Consider the following 13,730-nt stretch of genomic DNA (forward strand, 5'->3'; position numbering starts at 1 on the left):
GTGGCGCACAGGCTTAGCTGCTCCGAGGCATAGGGAATCTTCCCAGACCAGGGATCGAACTAGTGTCCCCTGTATTGGCAGGCAGATTGTTACCCACTGGACCACCAGAGAGGTCCCAAATGAACACTGTAGGAAGCAAAGGTCACTTGAAGAACTTTCATGAACGCAAAGGCTGTGTAACTGAGCCACACTCCCAATCAGGCTCACGGTCCCTTTCCTGTTCATTCATTTGTTCATTCAACATTCAGATGCTGAGGATGCAGAAGTGAACAAGAATAACACCCTGGCTCTTGGGGGGATACTCCCGATGTCGGGGAGATAGGCAACAGACAATCACACAAAGGACAAGGTGACAGGCAAAGGAAGAAGATCAGGTGCGGGGAATGGAGGGTGAGAAGGGGTGTGCCACTTCACAGGAGAGGCCTGCAGGCTTCCCTGAGGACAACTGGGCTCACGGCTCCCTGGGGAAAGCATGTTCTGGGCAGGGGAGGGCCGTGCAAAGGATCTGAGGATGGCAGTACGTGAGGATGGAGTTGGGGACTGGAAGGGACTGGGCCAGCATAGCCATCTGAGGGGTCAGAATACGCTGATAAGAGTCGGATAGTAAATAGCCTTCTGACCCCTCTGCTCAGCTCTGCTGAGTTTGCAAATGAGCGGGCCTGGTAGACTGCCAGGTGGACAGGGATCTGAACCCTCAGCTATAGTGGGCTGATGGGCTGTCCGGCGCCTAGAACAGCTGGTGGTCTTCCTGTGCTCAACTGTGACAAAACGACTCATTTCCCTGTGTTTGCCACTGCCTGGGACTGGAAAGCCCCACAGGGCCCCTTTGGGCTGGTCCTCCTCAGCCTGAGTTTCCCGCTTCTGTCTGCCCAGGTGAGAACTGCACGGGAGGAACAGGTTTCCCTGGGTCTCCTGGCGACATTGTCCCCCGGCACCCTGGCCTGAATGCTGCTCTGGCTCCTGGCCTACATATGATCTGCTGTCTTTTCTCTGAAAACCTTCCTGATCGGCTCTTCTCGGTGTCGGTGTCTGAATGTCACAGGAAGGCTCGGGCTCCTTCACTGGGCGGGGAACCTGGCAGCTCTTGGAAACTTGAGCCCTTAGTTCTGAGATGTCTTCATTTTTTCTTTAAATTTTGGCTGCACTGGGTCTTCACTGTGGCTCACGGGCTCAGTACTTATGGCATGGCCTTAGTTGCTCTGAGGCATGTGGGATCTCAGCTCCTCAACCAGGGATTGAACCTGCATCCCCTGCGTTGCAAGTGTTTTAACCACTGGACCACCAGGGAAGTCCCTGAGATGTTTTCTTGATTATGTTTTTTATTCTCTTTCCCTCCGATTTCTCTCTTTAAAAAAATTTCCTATCAACAGGATCGTAAACTGCATGAGTTGATCCTTTCGGGCCTTTCTCTCTCTCTCTTTTCTTTCGTGGGTCCTCTTTCTCCCATTCTTCTTTCTTCCTCCCTCTGTTTTTCTCTCTCATGTTTCCTTTCTGTGGCGGTTAGTTTTCTGTGTCAGTGATGGGCAGTGATTCATTTCAGTGCGAGTCTGGGAGTCGCCGTGGTTGCTGTCCACCATCTCTCGACTAGAGGTAGAGAAGCTTAGCCTCCACACCAGGGCTGGGCCTCACCTGGTCAGCTGAGGGGCCTTGGGAGCAAAAGTGAAGTTTCCCTGAGGAGGAAAGAGTCCCACCTGTGGACAGCGGCATCTGCTCCCACCTAAGTGTCCGGCCCGCCAGCCCACTGTACAGACTTCACGCCAGCCCATTCCCAGAATCTCCTTACATTCACGCACACACGTCTAATTAATTCTAATACAGTTTTGTTGCTCAGTCATGCCCAACTCTTTTGCAACCCCATAGACTATAGCCTGCCAGGCTCCTCTCTCCATAGGATTTTCCAGGCAAGAATACTGGAGTGGGTTGCCATGCCCCGCTCCAGGGGATCTTCCCAGCCTAGGGATCAACCCCCTCATCTCCTGCACTGCAGGTGGATTCTCTACCACCAAGCCATCTGGGAAGCCTGTAGTACAGTTACATACATCATTTTAAAATAGGTCTACCTAGGGACTTCCCTGTTGGTCCCATGGTTAAGACTCTGCCTTTCCACTGCAGGGGGCTGGGTCTGATCCTTGGTCGGGGAACTAAGATCCTACAAGCGGTGGCACGGCCCTAAATAAATAAATAATCGATAGGTCCACCTACCCCTCATCCAGGACCTCTGTGGGGAGCCGACACCTGTTTCTGCCTCCTGCCTGCACTTGGTAGTGAGGGGACAGAGACTCATGTCACATCCTATTTTGCTGGTCACCGTCCTCACTGGAGCCTCTCACTATGATTCTCTAACCGGTTCTCACTCGCCACCATCTGCGCCTCCCATTCTCTCTAGACCTTTCCTTTACCTCACTCTGTGGGGACACTCTAGGGGCAGAAATAAAGGCTTGTGCTGTGTTCTTTCCAGCAGGGAGGCCCGAAACGGAGGTTTTTGTCTGCAGAAGCCTTTGTAACCTGGGACCTCCCTGGTGGTCCAGTGGCTACGACTTGGCGCTCCCAAGGCAGGGGGCCTGGGTTCAATCCCTGGTCAAGGAATTAGAACCCACACACCACAACTAATACGCAGCACAGACAAATAAATAAATGTGAATTAATTAAAACAATAATGGTGAATTAAAAGGAAAAAATTAATTAAAAAAAATAGCCTCTGTAACCCAGTTTGAGGTCCCAGGAAGGCCTGTCCCTGGGATCCCCCAGGAATGAGTCCTGAAGGCTGGCCTGTGTCTGTGGACCTCAGCCCCCTCCACCTTCCCAGCTCTCTGGGAGGTGACGCGCACACTCACCTGTAAAAGGACCATTTCAGCAGGAACTGCCGGGCAGCCTTGGGGAAGCTGGGGCTGCCTGCATGCTGCTTCAGGACCTGGGTGACCACATTGTCTAGCCAGCTGGCCCACTGGTCCAGGGAGCTCTGCTGCTGCAGGGTCAGCTTGAAGTCCTGCTCCAGCCGCTGTACTACACCCTCCTCGCACTGGCACACCCACGAGGCCTGCTCCTGTGGGCGTGGGTATGCTGGGTCAGCGACACGTCCTGAGTGTGGCCCCCAGCTGGATGCACATGAGCATAGATGCCCATTGCCCTTGGCCTTTTCCAGCATGATACCCATTTCATGAGGTAGAGACAGAAGGATTTTAGGAGGGGACCTGGCAGGCTCCTAGGGCCTACATCCAGGCTTCTTACATCTGAAGCTCAGACTGTACCTCATCTTTGCCTTGTGGTTTTTTTGCGGGGGTGCTGCCTGGAGCAGCATGTGGAATCTTAGCTCCCAGACCAGGGATGGAACCTGTGCCTCTCGCACTGGAAGCTCAGAGTCCTAACCATAGCACCACCAGGGAAGCTCCCGTTGGGTTATTTCTAAGTGGCCGCTCCTCTGTGTTTGTGTGTTTATTTCATGGATCAGCTCAGGACCTGAACTAGACATAGATATGGCAGCAGAACCCATCTGACGGCAGCATGTATTTTTCTAAGCCCAGAAGAGAGCCGTAAACATGGCACGGGGAAGGCAAACTTTTAAAGAAAACAGATCAAGGTCTTGGTCCCAGCACCTGGAGGCCAGGGGGATGATCACAGAGTAGAACCTAGGGGTCCCAGACTGGCTGCGGAGGGCTTCAACCCCAACCGTTCCCATGCAACAGAAATGTGGGCCCCGGTGAGGTGACCGGTTTGCCATGGGCTAAGTTTGGTGGGTCTCTGCATTTTTCTAGCGGGTGGGAGCTCAGCCAGTGGGTTCCCATGCCTGCCTCTGGTGGGGGAGGTGCCTGGGAGAAGTCACCTGCACATTGGCAAAGTCCACGCGGTTGAGGTCGCTGAGCATCTGGTTGATCTGGGAGGTGTTCTGCAGCACTGCCCTGGCCGCCTGAGCCAGATGGTTGAGGGACGTGTACCTCCGCAGGGTCTGCGCAAAGGCACTCACCACACCGACCTGGGGAGGAGGCCCGGGGTGAGCCTGTGTCTGCTCAGGGAGAGTGCAGGAGGAGGGGTGGGGAAGGGTGGTTCCGGCAGGGACCCACCCTCTGGACAGGCTCAAAGACCCCAAAACTGAAGATCAATGAGGGACATGCATCGAGTGGCATCTATCGTGGATGCCGAGCATGAGTGAGGCAGAATTCAGGACAGCAGCTCTCTGGGGTGGATGGTAAAAATACTAATTCCAGGGTGCCACTGGACCAGCCACTCTGGGGCTGTGGAAATCTTCCATTTTATTTTCAAAACATTTTAATTATTATTTTTTTGCCACACCACGTGGCTTGTGGGATCTTAGTTTCCCTACCAGGGCCTGAAACTGGGTCCTCAGCAATGAGACTGCCAAGTCCTAACCACTGGACTCCAGGGAATTACTGAGTTATTTTCAGCAGCTTCCCAGGCAATTCCTGTACATCCTGAAGTCTGAGACTCACTGGCCTCAGGGATCAATTCCAGGTTGAGGGTGGGACAGGCAGGCCAAATGCCCAGATCTAGCCCCACCTGCGTGAGGCTGTAGGAATGCTTGAGACAGGAATGTGATCACCTTTTCTCTACAAAGAGGCCTCGTCTCCACATTTTATAGTCTCATCTGTGGTCAAGGCTATAGTAAAAAGGGTGACCACAAAGAGATTGAATGCCCCTCCTACAGTGAGCAGAGAAATATTCAATTTATTCCAATTCAGTCCAAAAGTCTCCCAGCAAAGACACCTTCAGTCAGGCCAGCAGCTGCCAGCACCACCCTCCATTGGAGGCATCCCTGGCCCTTCAGGAAGGACCCCTTATCTTTAGGACACTCGGGAGCAGCCTGCTTTCTCTGGAGCCCAGGGGCCCTCAGGTTCCCCCACGACAGAGAGGAGTCCCCTTCCTTCACAGCACAAGGCACTCCCAGGGTGACCAGTGTGGTCTGGAGGCCCAGACCCTGACCATTACCTTGGTCTGGATGACCTGCTGTGGGAAGTCGCTCATGGCGTTGGTCAACCAGCCTTCCAAGCTCTTGGCAAAGTTGCGGATGGCTTGTGTCAGGGTACCTGGGGACACAAGCCATGGTATTAATTGTGAGAAAGGCAGCCTCCCCCATCAGAATCAGCTCAAGTGCAAGAGATGCACATGCCGTGGAAATCACCCCCACCGAGAAGAGATTGAGAATTTGGGGCTCTTACGAGGGAGCCTCTGAGTAGGAACACTGAGTGGACCCTGACACTGGTGCCAGCCCTGCGTCGCTCATCTCTGCTCATCCATGTCTACACTGGCGGTTCTCACCCCAGCGACCCTGCCCCACATGACGTAAGACCATGTCTGGGTACATCTGTAGCTACCATGACCAGGGGGCTTCTGGCAGCCAGCAGGTAGGGGATGCTGCTCCACACCCGCCAGTGCTGAGGGGGAGAGCCCCTGATACATACAAATGTGTGTAAATGTATTCTACCGACTTCCAAATTTGAGACAGCTTGCAATAAATGAAACACATTTTTTTTTGAAAAACCAAAAAAAAATCCCAGTGTTATAAAAAGAAAGATACCCCGATTTCAAACCTTAACACAGAGACTCTAAAAGAACACTGCACTGAACAGTTTCCAGGAAGGCAAGGCCAAAGGACAAGGGCAATGGTTTTGCTATTTTCCTTTCACTGGCATAAAAAGCACAGGCCAGCTTATCAAAAAGACGGAGGTTCCTCAGCGCTAACAGTCACGAGTGTTTACAGAGAGGCCTTGGGGAAATGAGGCTCAGAGCCTGGCCCCCTCACTCTCACGGGGTGGGGACCCCACCCTCAGGGGCCTGGGAGCCCCAGGGAGAGCTCCTAAGTAGGGGGCCAGCAGGCGGGCGCCTCCTAGTGGTGGGCGTGTCACCGCCTCCGGAAGCCACGGGGGCGAGTTGGGGACAGGCCCCTGGGATGGTCCCCAGAGTATCAGTCGTATGAATCGGACCAGATGAGTAGGGGCGCGGTGGGGGCGGGTCAAGAAGGGGCGGGGCGGGCGCTCACTGGGCGCTCGCGGGGGCGGGGCCAGGAGGGGGTGGAGCGTTCACTGGGTGTGCTAGTCGCGGGCAGGGCGCTCACTAGGCACGGGCCGCAGCACGTCCGGAATGAGGATCTCCACCAGCGCCTGGTACAGGATGTGGTCGCAGGTCCTCATCCACCGGAGGACGGGGTCGCACTTGCACAGAGACACCAGCTTGTCCTTGGGGAGGACGGCGCCTTCTGGCTCCTCGTCACTGCAGGGGACAGGGGACACCAGGGCAAATGGGTCAGCCTTCGGCTCAGGGGCAGCTCTCCTGGGATAGATGAGCCGGGTAAGGCTGCTCCCCGGTGCAGGCCAGCTCCCCGTCCCGTGGTCACCCTGAGACCACAAGTGCACGAGGGTGTCTGAGCGCCAGTTCTTGGAAAGCTAGAGCATGTGTCTGGGGGTGGTCTGCAGGGTAAACCCGGGCCGGTGAAGAAAGCCACGTCTGGGGGCCGAGGGGCAGGCAGTACCTGGCGGGTAGAGAGGTGGGACCATCGCTAGAGGATTTAGAATTCCAGAAGGAGAGCCACAGCTTCTCAATGTAGTGGAACTGGAGGTTCATGACGACGTCTAAAGTGGCCTAGGAGTAAACGCACTGGTTAAACACATCCATGTGCGCAGGTGTCTGTCGTCAGAACATACTGGCAAGCAGCTGGGCTGCAGTGGGGTCTTTCCAAACCCAGAGAGAACATGAGAAGGGATGGGGTGAACAAAGGGAGAGTCCATCTACTCCTCGGCCACAGGGAGGGAGGCTGGCACTGTCTGCTCCCTGTCGCCCGCCAGGGACACCCAGGGATCTCTGGCGCTGGCCCCATGCAGCTGAGGGAGGCGCCCACTGGAGCCCCGGGGCCGGGCTTGGGGCAGTCACCTCACAGTGCCGCCGGTAGGCCAGCTGGAGGGCCTTGACGTCATGCAGCGTGATGCTCTCCTGCAGTAGGACGCTGCCCAGGTCGGGCGCCGGGAACTCGGGGAAGACGTGGGACACATCTGGGGGAGGAAGGTGGGGGTCAGCAGGGCCGAGGACGGCGTGCAGGAGCTGCTGGCAGGCCGGCGGGCTGGGGACGCTGGGAGGATGTGCTAATGGCCCCACCGCAGCCCCAAGGATGGAGTCCTGGCTCCCCTCTCTGCCACACAACCTTTAAGCTTGGTTTTCTCAGATTCAGGGTGGGGACGACTTTGTCAGCTCCTGGTGATGTTAAGTACACATGCACACCACACACACACACACACATACACACACAAACTCACACAAAGGAGGGGAGGAGGCCTAGCACACAGCAGGCTCTCCATTCCCACCAGCAAGGGGGCAGCCGGTGGGTTGGGGTGAGAGCCTCTCCAGGAGGCCCTAACTCGGGAGGGTTCTGTTGGGGCTCAAACATGCACTGACATGCACAGAGCACCCCGTGTCTTCAGGTGTGTGCGCACCTCCCGTGGCTGCCCTGGGAAGTGGGCTGAGTCAAGACACTTTCTTGTTGCTCCGGAGCAGTGACTTTTTGGGCTGGGGAGGGACCCTCCCAGGGAAGAGAGCCAGGCTGCCCTGTGTCGGGGGCCCCAGGAGGGGCCAGGCTGAGGGGTCAGACCCAAAGAACATCTAGTCTTCTTTCCGATGGGCATTTCATTTTATTTATTTTTTTTCTGATGGTCACTTTACTCCATTTTGGGGGTATTAATACCCATTAATATGGGAGGCACATGCTGATAATTCAAAAACCTCAGCAATTCCACAAAGGAGGTCTACTCGAACTTGAAAAGGTGGCAGGAAAGCTGTCTGAAGTAGCCCTTTAGATGCTGCTGGTGCCGAAACCCACCCCAGAGGTGCTGAGTGGCTCCGGAGCCTTCCCAACAGGCCCTGTGCCAGGATGGGGGTAGGGGCGGAGGCAGGGGTGGGAGTGGGGGTGGCTCACCGATGTACTGCTGGTGGTGCTGGCTCTGGGCAGCCATAGCCTGCTCGGGCGTGCTGTGCAGGCTGCTATGCGAGCCACTCTCCCCAAGGCTGTCCGTCTTCTGGGCTGGCCGGTACCTGGCAGGAACACATGAGCCACCATGAGGCCCCAACGGCACTCCCCAGAAGGGGCCGGAGGACTGGACAGGATTTGGTTTGGGAAGGGTGTGTAATTTTTAAAAACTTGTGGTCAAATAGAACACACAAAATTTACCATTGGGACCACTTTCAAATGCACAGCTCAGCAGCATTAAGTCCATTCACACTGTTGGGCAACCATCCCCACTATCCATCTCCAGAACTTTTTCATCTCCTCAGACTGAAACGCTGTCTCCTTTAAACACTCACTCCCCATCCCCTCCCCCAGCCTCTGGCCCCGTCTACTGCCTGTCTCTGTGCATCTGACTCTAGGGACCTCCTGCGCATGGAAAAGACAGTGTTTGTCCTTCTGTGTCTGGCTTCTCTTCTTGAGCATCATGTCCTCAGGGTTCATCAATGCTGTATCAGGGCTCAGAATCCCCTCCCTTTTTAGGGCTGCATACTACTACACCATGTGATTGGACCACATTTGTTCGTCCATCATCTGTTGATGGACCCCTGGGTTGCATTTATGTGTATATATTCTAATAATTCTCTCTTAGAAGCCAAGTGAACTTCTTTACATAGGGTCCCAAATGTTTATATGGTCTCAAAGCAAATTCTGAGACTTTGTTTTGCCCTCAGCCAGAAGGCAGTGGACAACCTGTCTAGGCAGCAAACTGAGAAACTAACAGAGACGGGCTTCCTGGGGTAACTGTCTGGAGCCCAGATGGACAAGGGGGATCCAGCTTGAGGTAGGAGTTCCTTTCCTTGTGGGACATGGGGCCAGGCTCGCTGGGAGGCGGAAGGATGTGGCTCAGATGTGCGTGGCCCTCCTGACCAGGGGACGGGCTCCCCAGGCCAATGGCACAAGCCTGTCGCCGTGAAACATGCATCTAAATTCTCCAGGTGCTCTCAGGGGCCTGAACCCCACAAAGGAAGCTGGACCCCTTTTCTGGGGAAAACCAGGAACAGGAGGGACTGCTGGTTCTGGAGAACATTCTGGACTCCCTCCTGTGACCTCCATGTAGTTGGGAGTCACCGGGACCCCTTAAGCAGCTAAAATGGGGTGTCAGCCATGCAGCTCGATGAAGGCACGAAGGTGCCAAGTGGAGGTGAGTGGGGTGCGCCCCTGCCTTGGAGCTGAGTAGACTCTGGAAAGGGGCTTGGGACACAGCAGGGCAGAGGGGTGACTGGAAGGGGCCAGGGAGGTGATATTCCAGTGGGGCCCTGAACCAGGTATTTCCAATTTGGGTGGTGACAGGGCCATTTCTACCACCTGTTTTGAAATATAGTTTGATCCCCACCTGGCCACACCTGTTCCTTCATGCCTGTTGTGTAATGACTTTCATACACACAGACAGAGCTGAAGACATCCTACAGACAGTGTCTGCCTGCAAAGCCGGGGGTATGTGCTCTCTGTCCCTTTACAGAAAAACTGTGCTGATTCCTGCTTTAAAAGGCGAGTAGGTGTGTGACGCACAGAGAACATTCCCAAAAATGACCAGGCCTTTCCAGCCATCAGACCCAAAGGTCAGGAAGAAGCAGCGACTTCAGTGTACAAGCCTCTTTTTCCTGCTTCTGGGGCTGTGTTCAATGTTCTTTCTTTCTTTGCAGACAGGGAGGAAAAATGCAAGATTGTGATTCTAACTCTACGGCACTATGCCAAAGGCAAAAACAAAGGAGCAAGTAAAACAAAGCAGTGGTTGCTGGAGGCTGACGGGGAGGAGCGCGACAGGAGCGGGACGAGTCTTCGGGGCAGTGAAACTATCCTGTGTGGTCCTCTGATGGTAGATGCATGTCATTACAACTGTCCAAACTCGCAGAATGTACACGCACAGAGTGAACCCTAACGTCAGCTGTGGACCCGGTGTGACAAAGATAGATCTGGGTGGGTTCACCGACCATAACAAAGGCCCGGCGTCGGAGGTGTCCTGCTGGCCTCACTCCATGCCAAGTGGAAGTGAAAGGCTGACCTTCATCCACCTCCAGGATGTGGTCAATGGCCCAGAAACCCCCTCCATCCATTGCCCCTAGTGAAACTCGCAAGCCGGCCTGCGGTCCTCAGGCTGGCCTGAGGCAGCTCACCCACCTGGGCTTCTGATGGACCGGCTGCTGCCGCATGGCCATGTACTGTGTGTCCTCCTGCAGCCGGTTCAGGGGCGAGTCTGGCTTCAGGCGGATCCCGTAGTAATGGTACTTGGAGTTGCCCCTGGGAACCGAACATCTGGGTCAGCTCTCTTCGCAGGGGTCCTGAGCCGCGAGACCAGGGCTCTGGCCCGGGCTCCTCCCTGGGCTCTCGGGGCTCATGTTCCCTGGGCTGTGTGGGGAGTGGTCACAGACTGGTCCGTGGTCAGAGGAGCTCGGGAAATTCTGTAGACTTTGCTCTCTGGGGGATTCTACCTCAGTTTATTATGGGGGAAATGATGATCAAAGGGTTTTGAACAATTTCTTTAAGGAGACAGGTCAGAAGGGACTCCTAGGAGGGAACAGACACGCGGCCTGCAGACACCCTGCTTCCCGTGCTGCCATGTCTCCAGAGCTGGAAACGTGGGCAAGTAGGTGGAGTCTGCGCCCCTCCCACATGAAGTGAGTGGAACCAGTGCTTAGAGGCGGACAGCAGGGACTGAGGCCCCGTCTTGAGGCAGCATCCAGGACCCTGGGCAGGTGGAAGCCCCAGAAGCCTTCTGGAAAGGCCCAGGGTAGTGGTGGTCATGTCCCTGAAACCAGGGCCCAGCTGCCCCTCCTCCCCCATCCATTCATGGTTTGTAAGAATCTCCTCTGTCAAGGATCCCCAGGTGGCAGAGAGCTCTCCAGGATGCCAGTTGAACAAAGGGTATAGGTGAACCCTTCACCTACCCTGGCAGGCCGCAGGCCACAGGCCAAGGCCACACAGGGTGGCCTCACACATGGGGCAGCCCCTGCTCTGAGCATAGCAAGGCTGTCTTTTTCTAGCAGGAGGACCCGATTGCTCTTGTGGGGTAAGTTCCCTGCTCATGATATCCCCTGGCTGCTGTCACCCAAGGGCAGCCCTCAGTGGGCCAGTCCAGACTCAGCAAAAAGCATCAAGACACAGTGAATCCCACTCTGCTAGACAACCTGGAGGCTGCTGTTTAAAAGTTGGTTACCATGAAAAATTTCAAATGGAGAGAGAGAGCTGAGGGGAAGCCTGTGTCCTGTCCCCAGGAGATGAGTGACCACCGCCCCTCCCCACTGGGGGTGGCCTGGCTGCTACCCATGCAGACCAAGTCCAGGTACACCTGGAGCTGTGGACAGCAGGAGCATGGAGAGGAGGGTGCCTCGCATTCTCTGAAAGCTGGGTGTCTGGATAAGGGAAGGGGGTGGGCAGGCAGGTCAGGGGCTGCCAGCCTTCCCCAGGGACCCACCTGGTGCCCAGCCGCCGCGTCCGCAGGCCCATGAACACGGAGCGGATTAGCTTCCCAAAGGAGGCGGCGTTCACTGGGTCCAGCTTGTGCTCCTGACAGTGCCGCAGGTAGTGGTTGTAGAGTGAACTTCTGGGGAGACTCACACCCTCCGCGGTCTCGTAATTATCCAGGAGCCACTGCAGCTGGACAGAGAAGACATGCCCGATGCTGACATGGACCCACCGGGACCATCACACGTCACATGCTGGCCCACCTCGAACATGACCGGGAGACTCACAGCTACAGTCACACTCATTAATCAGTAGCTTCTGTTAACTCATTTGTTTATTCCCTCTATTTCTAGCCAGACTTTCAGGTTCCCTGACTTAATTTATAAAAACCTGAACATGATGGAGACCTTAGGATATGTCTTCATCATCACTGAAAGCCCCCCAGGTCCCGCACACCAAACGTTTCCTAAACCTATGGGGACAGAGATCACCTGATGCCAAGAGAAAGACGGATGAAGGCGAGCTCGACGGTGCATCAGCACGGTGCCCAGGGTAAGGGAACATCACCGATGTCCCTGTACTCACAACCCAGGAAAAGAAAGAGAGAGAGAGGAAGACAAATGGCCAAATCTTGTGCTCAGGTTGGGGGACGGTCTACAGGCTCCATGAAGGCAGAGCCTCACTTGCCGCCTGAGCAAGCACCGCGGGGTCTATGCAGGCGCACTCCCGGATGCCATGACCTGGAGTCATCCCCACCCGCTGAGCATCACTCGTCAGTGACACTACACGACCGGGAGGCCCAGTTTCCTCCCTACAGAGCTCTGCCTCACCCACGGCAAACCCACCTCTGGGGTCCCAGCACCTTCATGCAAGCACAGTGAGAGGGTGACAGGATCACCTTTTGGTTCTGGGTGATTCTGCACCATTTTCTCTGCCAATATTCACATGGTTTCTAGGTCAGTAGCAAATAAAATAAAGAGAATCTTTTCCAGGAAAAAGTACGTCTTTAGCCACATTTGTGATCTGTCCAGATTGCACTCTTCTTGATGATACGGTCAAATCCCTTTTTTAATGAGGAAAGCCACAGAACCCAACACCCCTGCTGGCTCTGGGCTCCCTGGTGGCACAGGACTCCTGAACACATGTGCTCCTAACCTACAAACAGGGGGCAGGGGCTGGATGACCAGACTTGCCCACCCACCCAGCGCCTCTGTCCTTCAGGGTATTTTTTCCACTCGGGAGCAAACGCTCCTGACTGTGGCTCCTGAGCCACCCTCACTCTGTTCATATAACTCAGCTTTGCATCTATCCATCTATCCACCCGGGCTTCCCAGGTGGCACTAGTGGTAGAAAATCTGCCCGTCAATGCAGAAGACGCAAGATTCGCCAGTTAGATCCCTGGATTGGGAAGATCCTCAGGAATAGTAAATGGCAACCCAGTTCAGTGTTCTTGCCTGGAAAATTCCATGGACAGAGGAGCCTGGTGGGCTACAGTTCATGGGGTCACAAAGAGTCAGACACAACTGAACTGACTGAGCCCACACATTTATCCACCCACCTGCCCTGGGTGGTGGGGATACAACTGTGATCAAAATAGACAAAAGCTCTCTGCCCTGCGGAAGCGCCCATTCTCATTGAAGGATTGACCCACAAAAAATAAGTAAAATGCTCAGAATGAGAGCTGGTGCTGTTATGAGGAAAATCCAGGAGAGGGAGCTGGGAGCTCCAGGGATGGCGCAGGGGGAGGAGCTGAGGGAGTGAGTTGAGGGAAGGTGTCCCAGGCAGAGGGTACCGCGTATGCAAAGGCCCTGGGGCAGGACTGTGCCTGCTGTGTTGGAGGAACAGTGGGGAGGTCCAGGTGGCTGAAACAGAGTGAGTAAGGGGGAGAGAGGGAGAAAGGGAGGGCAGGGAGGGGATGGGGCAGGTCATGCAGGGCCTTCTGGGCCACGGGGAGGCCTCGGGTTTTTATTCCAAGGAGGCGGGAGCCCTGGAGGTCTGTGTGCATAGGAAGGGTGGGGCCTGACCCAGGTTTTTAGCAGGACCACTCTGGCAGCTGCCATGAGAGGGCCTGGAAGCTGAGCAAGGGCTGGCTAGCAGGTGGCTGCTACAATGTCCGGGAGATCTGGGGGCTGGGAGTGGGGTGAGAGGCTGTGGCCGTGGTGGGAGGGGTGGGAGGAGTAGTCCGATTCCCGGTGGTTCTGAAGGTGCACTCCTGGAGCATTGGGTGTGGCTGCAGCAGGAGGAGGGCAGGCAAGGTAGAGCCCCCAGCAGGACCTCGCTGTCCCAGGTGAGCTGGGAAGATGGCGGGAGGCGAGGCAGGTGT

The 13,730-nt window shown here is 55.5% G+C and overlaps 1 protein-coding gene across 4 annotated transcripts in view; it reads right to left on the minus strand.

The window, feature by feature from the left end:
* The window catches only part of RFX2 (regulatory factor X2), a 90,446-nt gene that overhangs the window by 4,688 nt on the left and 72,028 nt on the right, over window positions 1–13,730 (minus strand). For all 4 annotated transcript variants that reach the window (XM_040242067.1, XM_040242066.1, XM_040242065.1 and 1 more), the window contains 9 exons: window positions 11,418–11,599; window positions 10,124–10,243; window positions 7,916–8,031; window positions 6,880–6,998; window positions 6,482–6,591; window positions 6,068–6,222; window positions 4,942–5,039; window positions 3,821–3,970; window positions 2,835–3,043 (listed from right to left, as the gene is read on the minus strand). In XM_040242067.1, coding sequence (XP_040098001.1) covers window positions 2,835–3,043; window positions 3,821–3,970; window positions 4,942–5,039; window positions 6,068–6,222; window positions 6,482–6,591; window positions 6,880–6,998; window positions 7,916–8,031; window positions 10,124–10,243; window positions 11,418–11,599 — 1,259 coding nt within the window. The remainder of the gene's footprint in view (window positions 1–2,834; window positions 3,044–3,820; window positions 3,971–4,941; window positions 5,040–6,067; window positions 6,223–6,481; window positions 6,592–6,879; window positions 6,999–7,915; window positions 8,032–10,123; window positions 10,244–11,417; window positions 11,600–13,730) is intronic.

The sequence above is a fragment of the Oryx dammah genome, unplaced genomic scaffold, assembly GCF_014754425.2.
Source record: "Oryx dammah isolate SB20612 unplaced genomic scaffold, SCBI_Odam_1.1 HiC_scaffold_5, whole genome shotgun sequence".
In the NCBI taxonomy this organism is placed as follows: Eukaryota; Metazoa; Chordata; class Mammalia; order Artiodactyla; family Bovidae; genus Oryx; species Oryx dammah.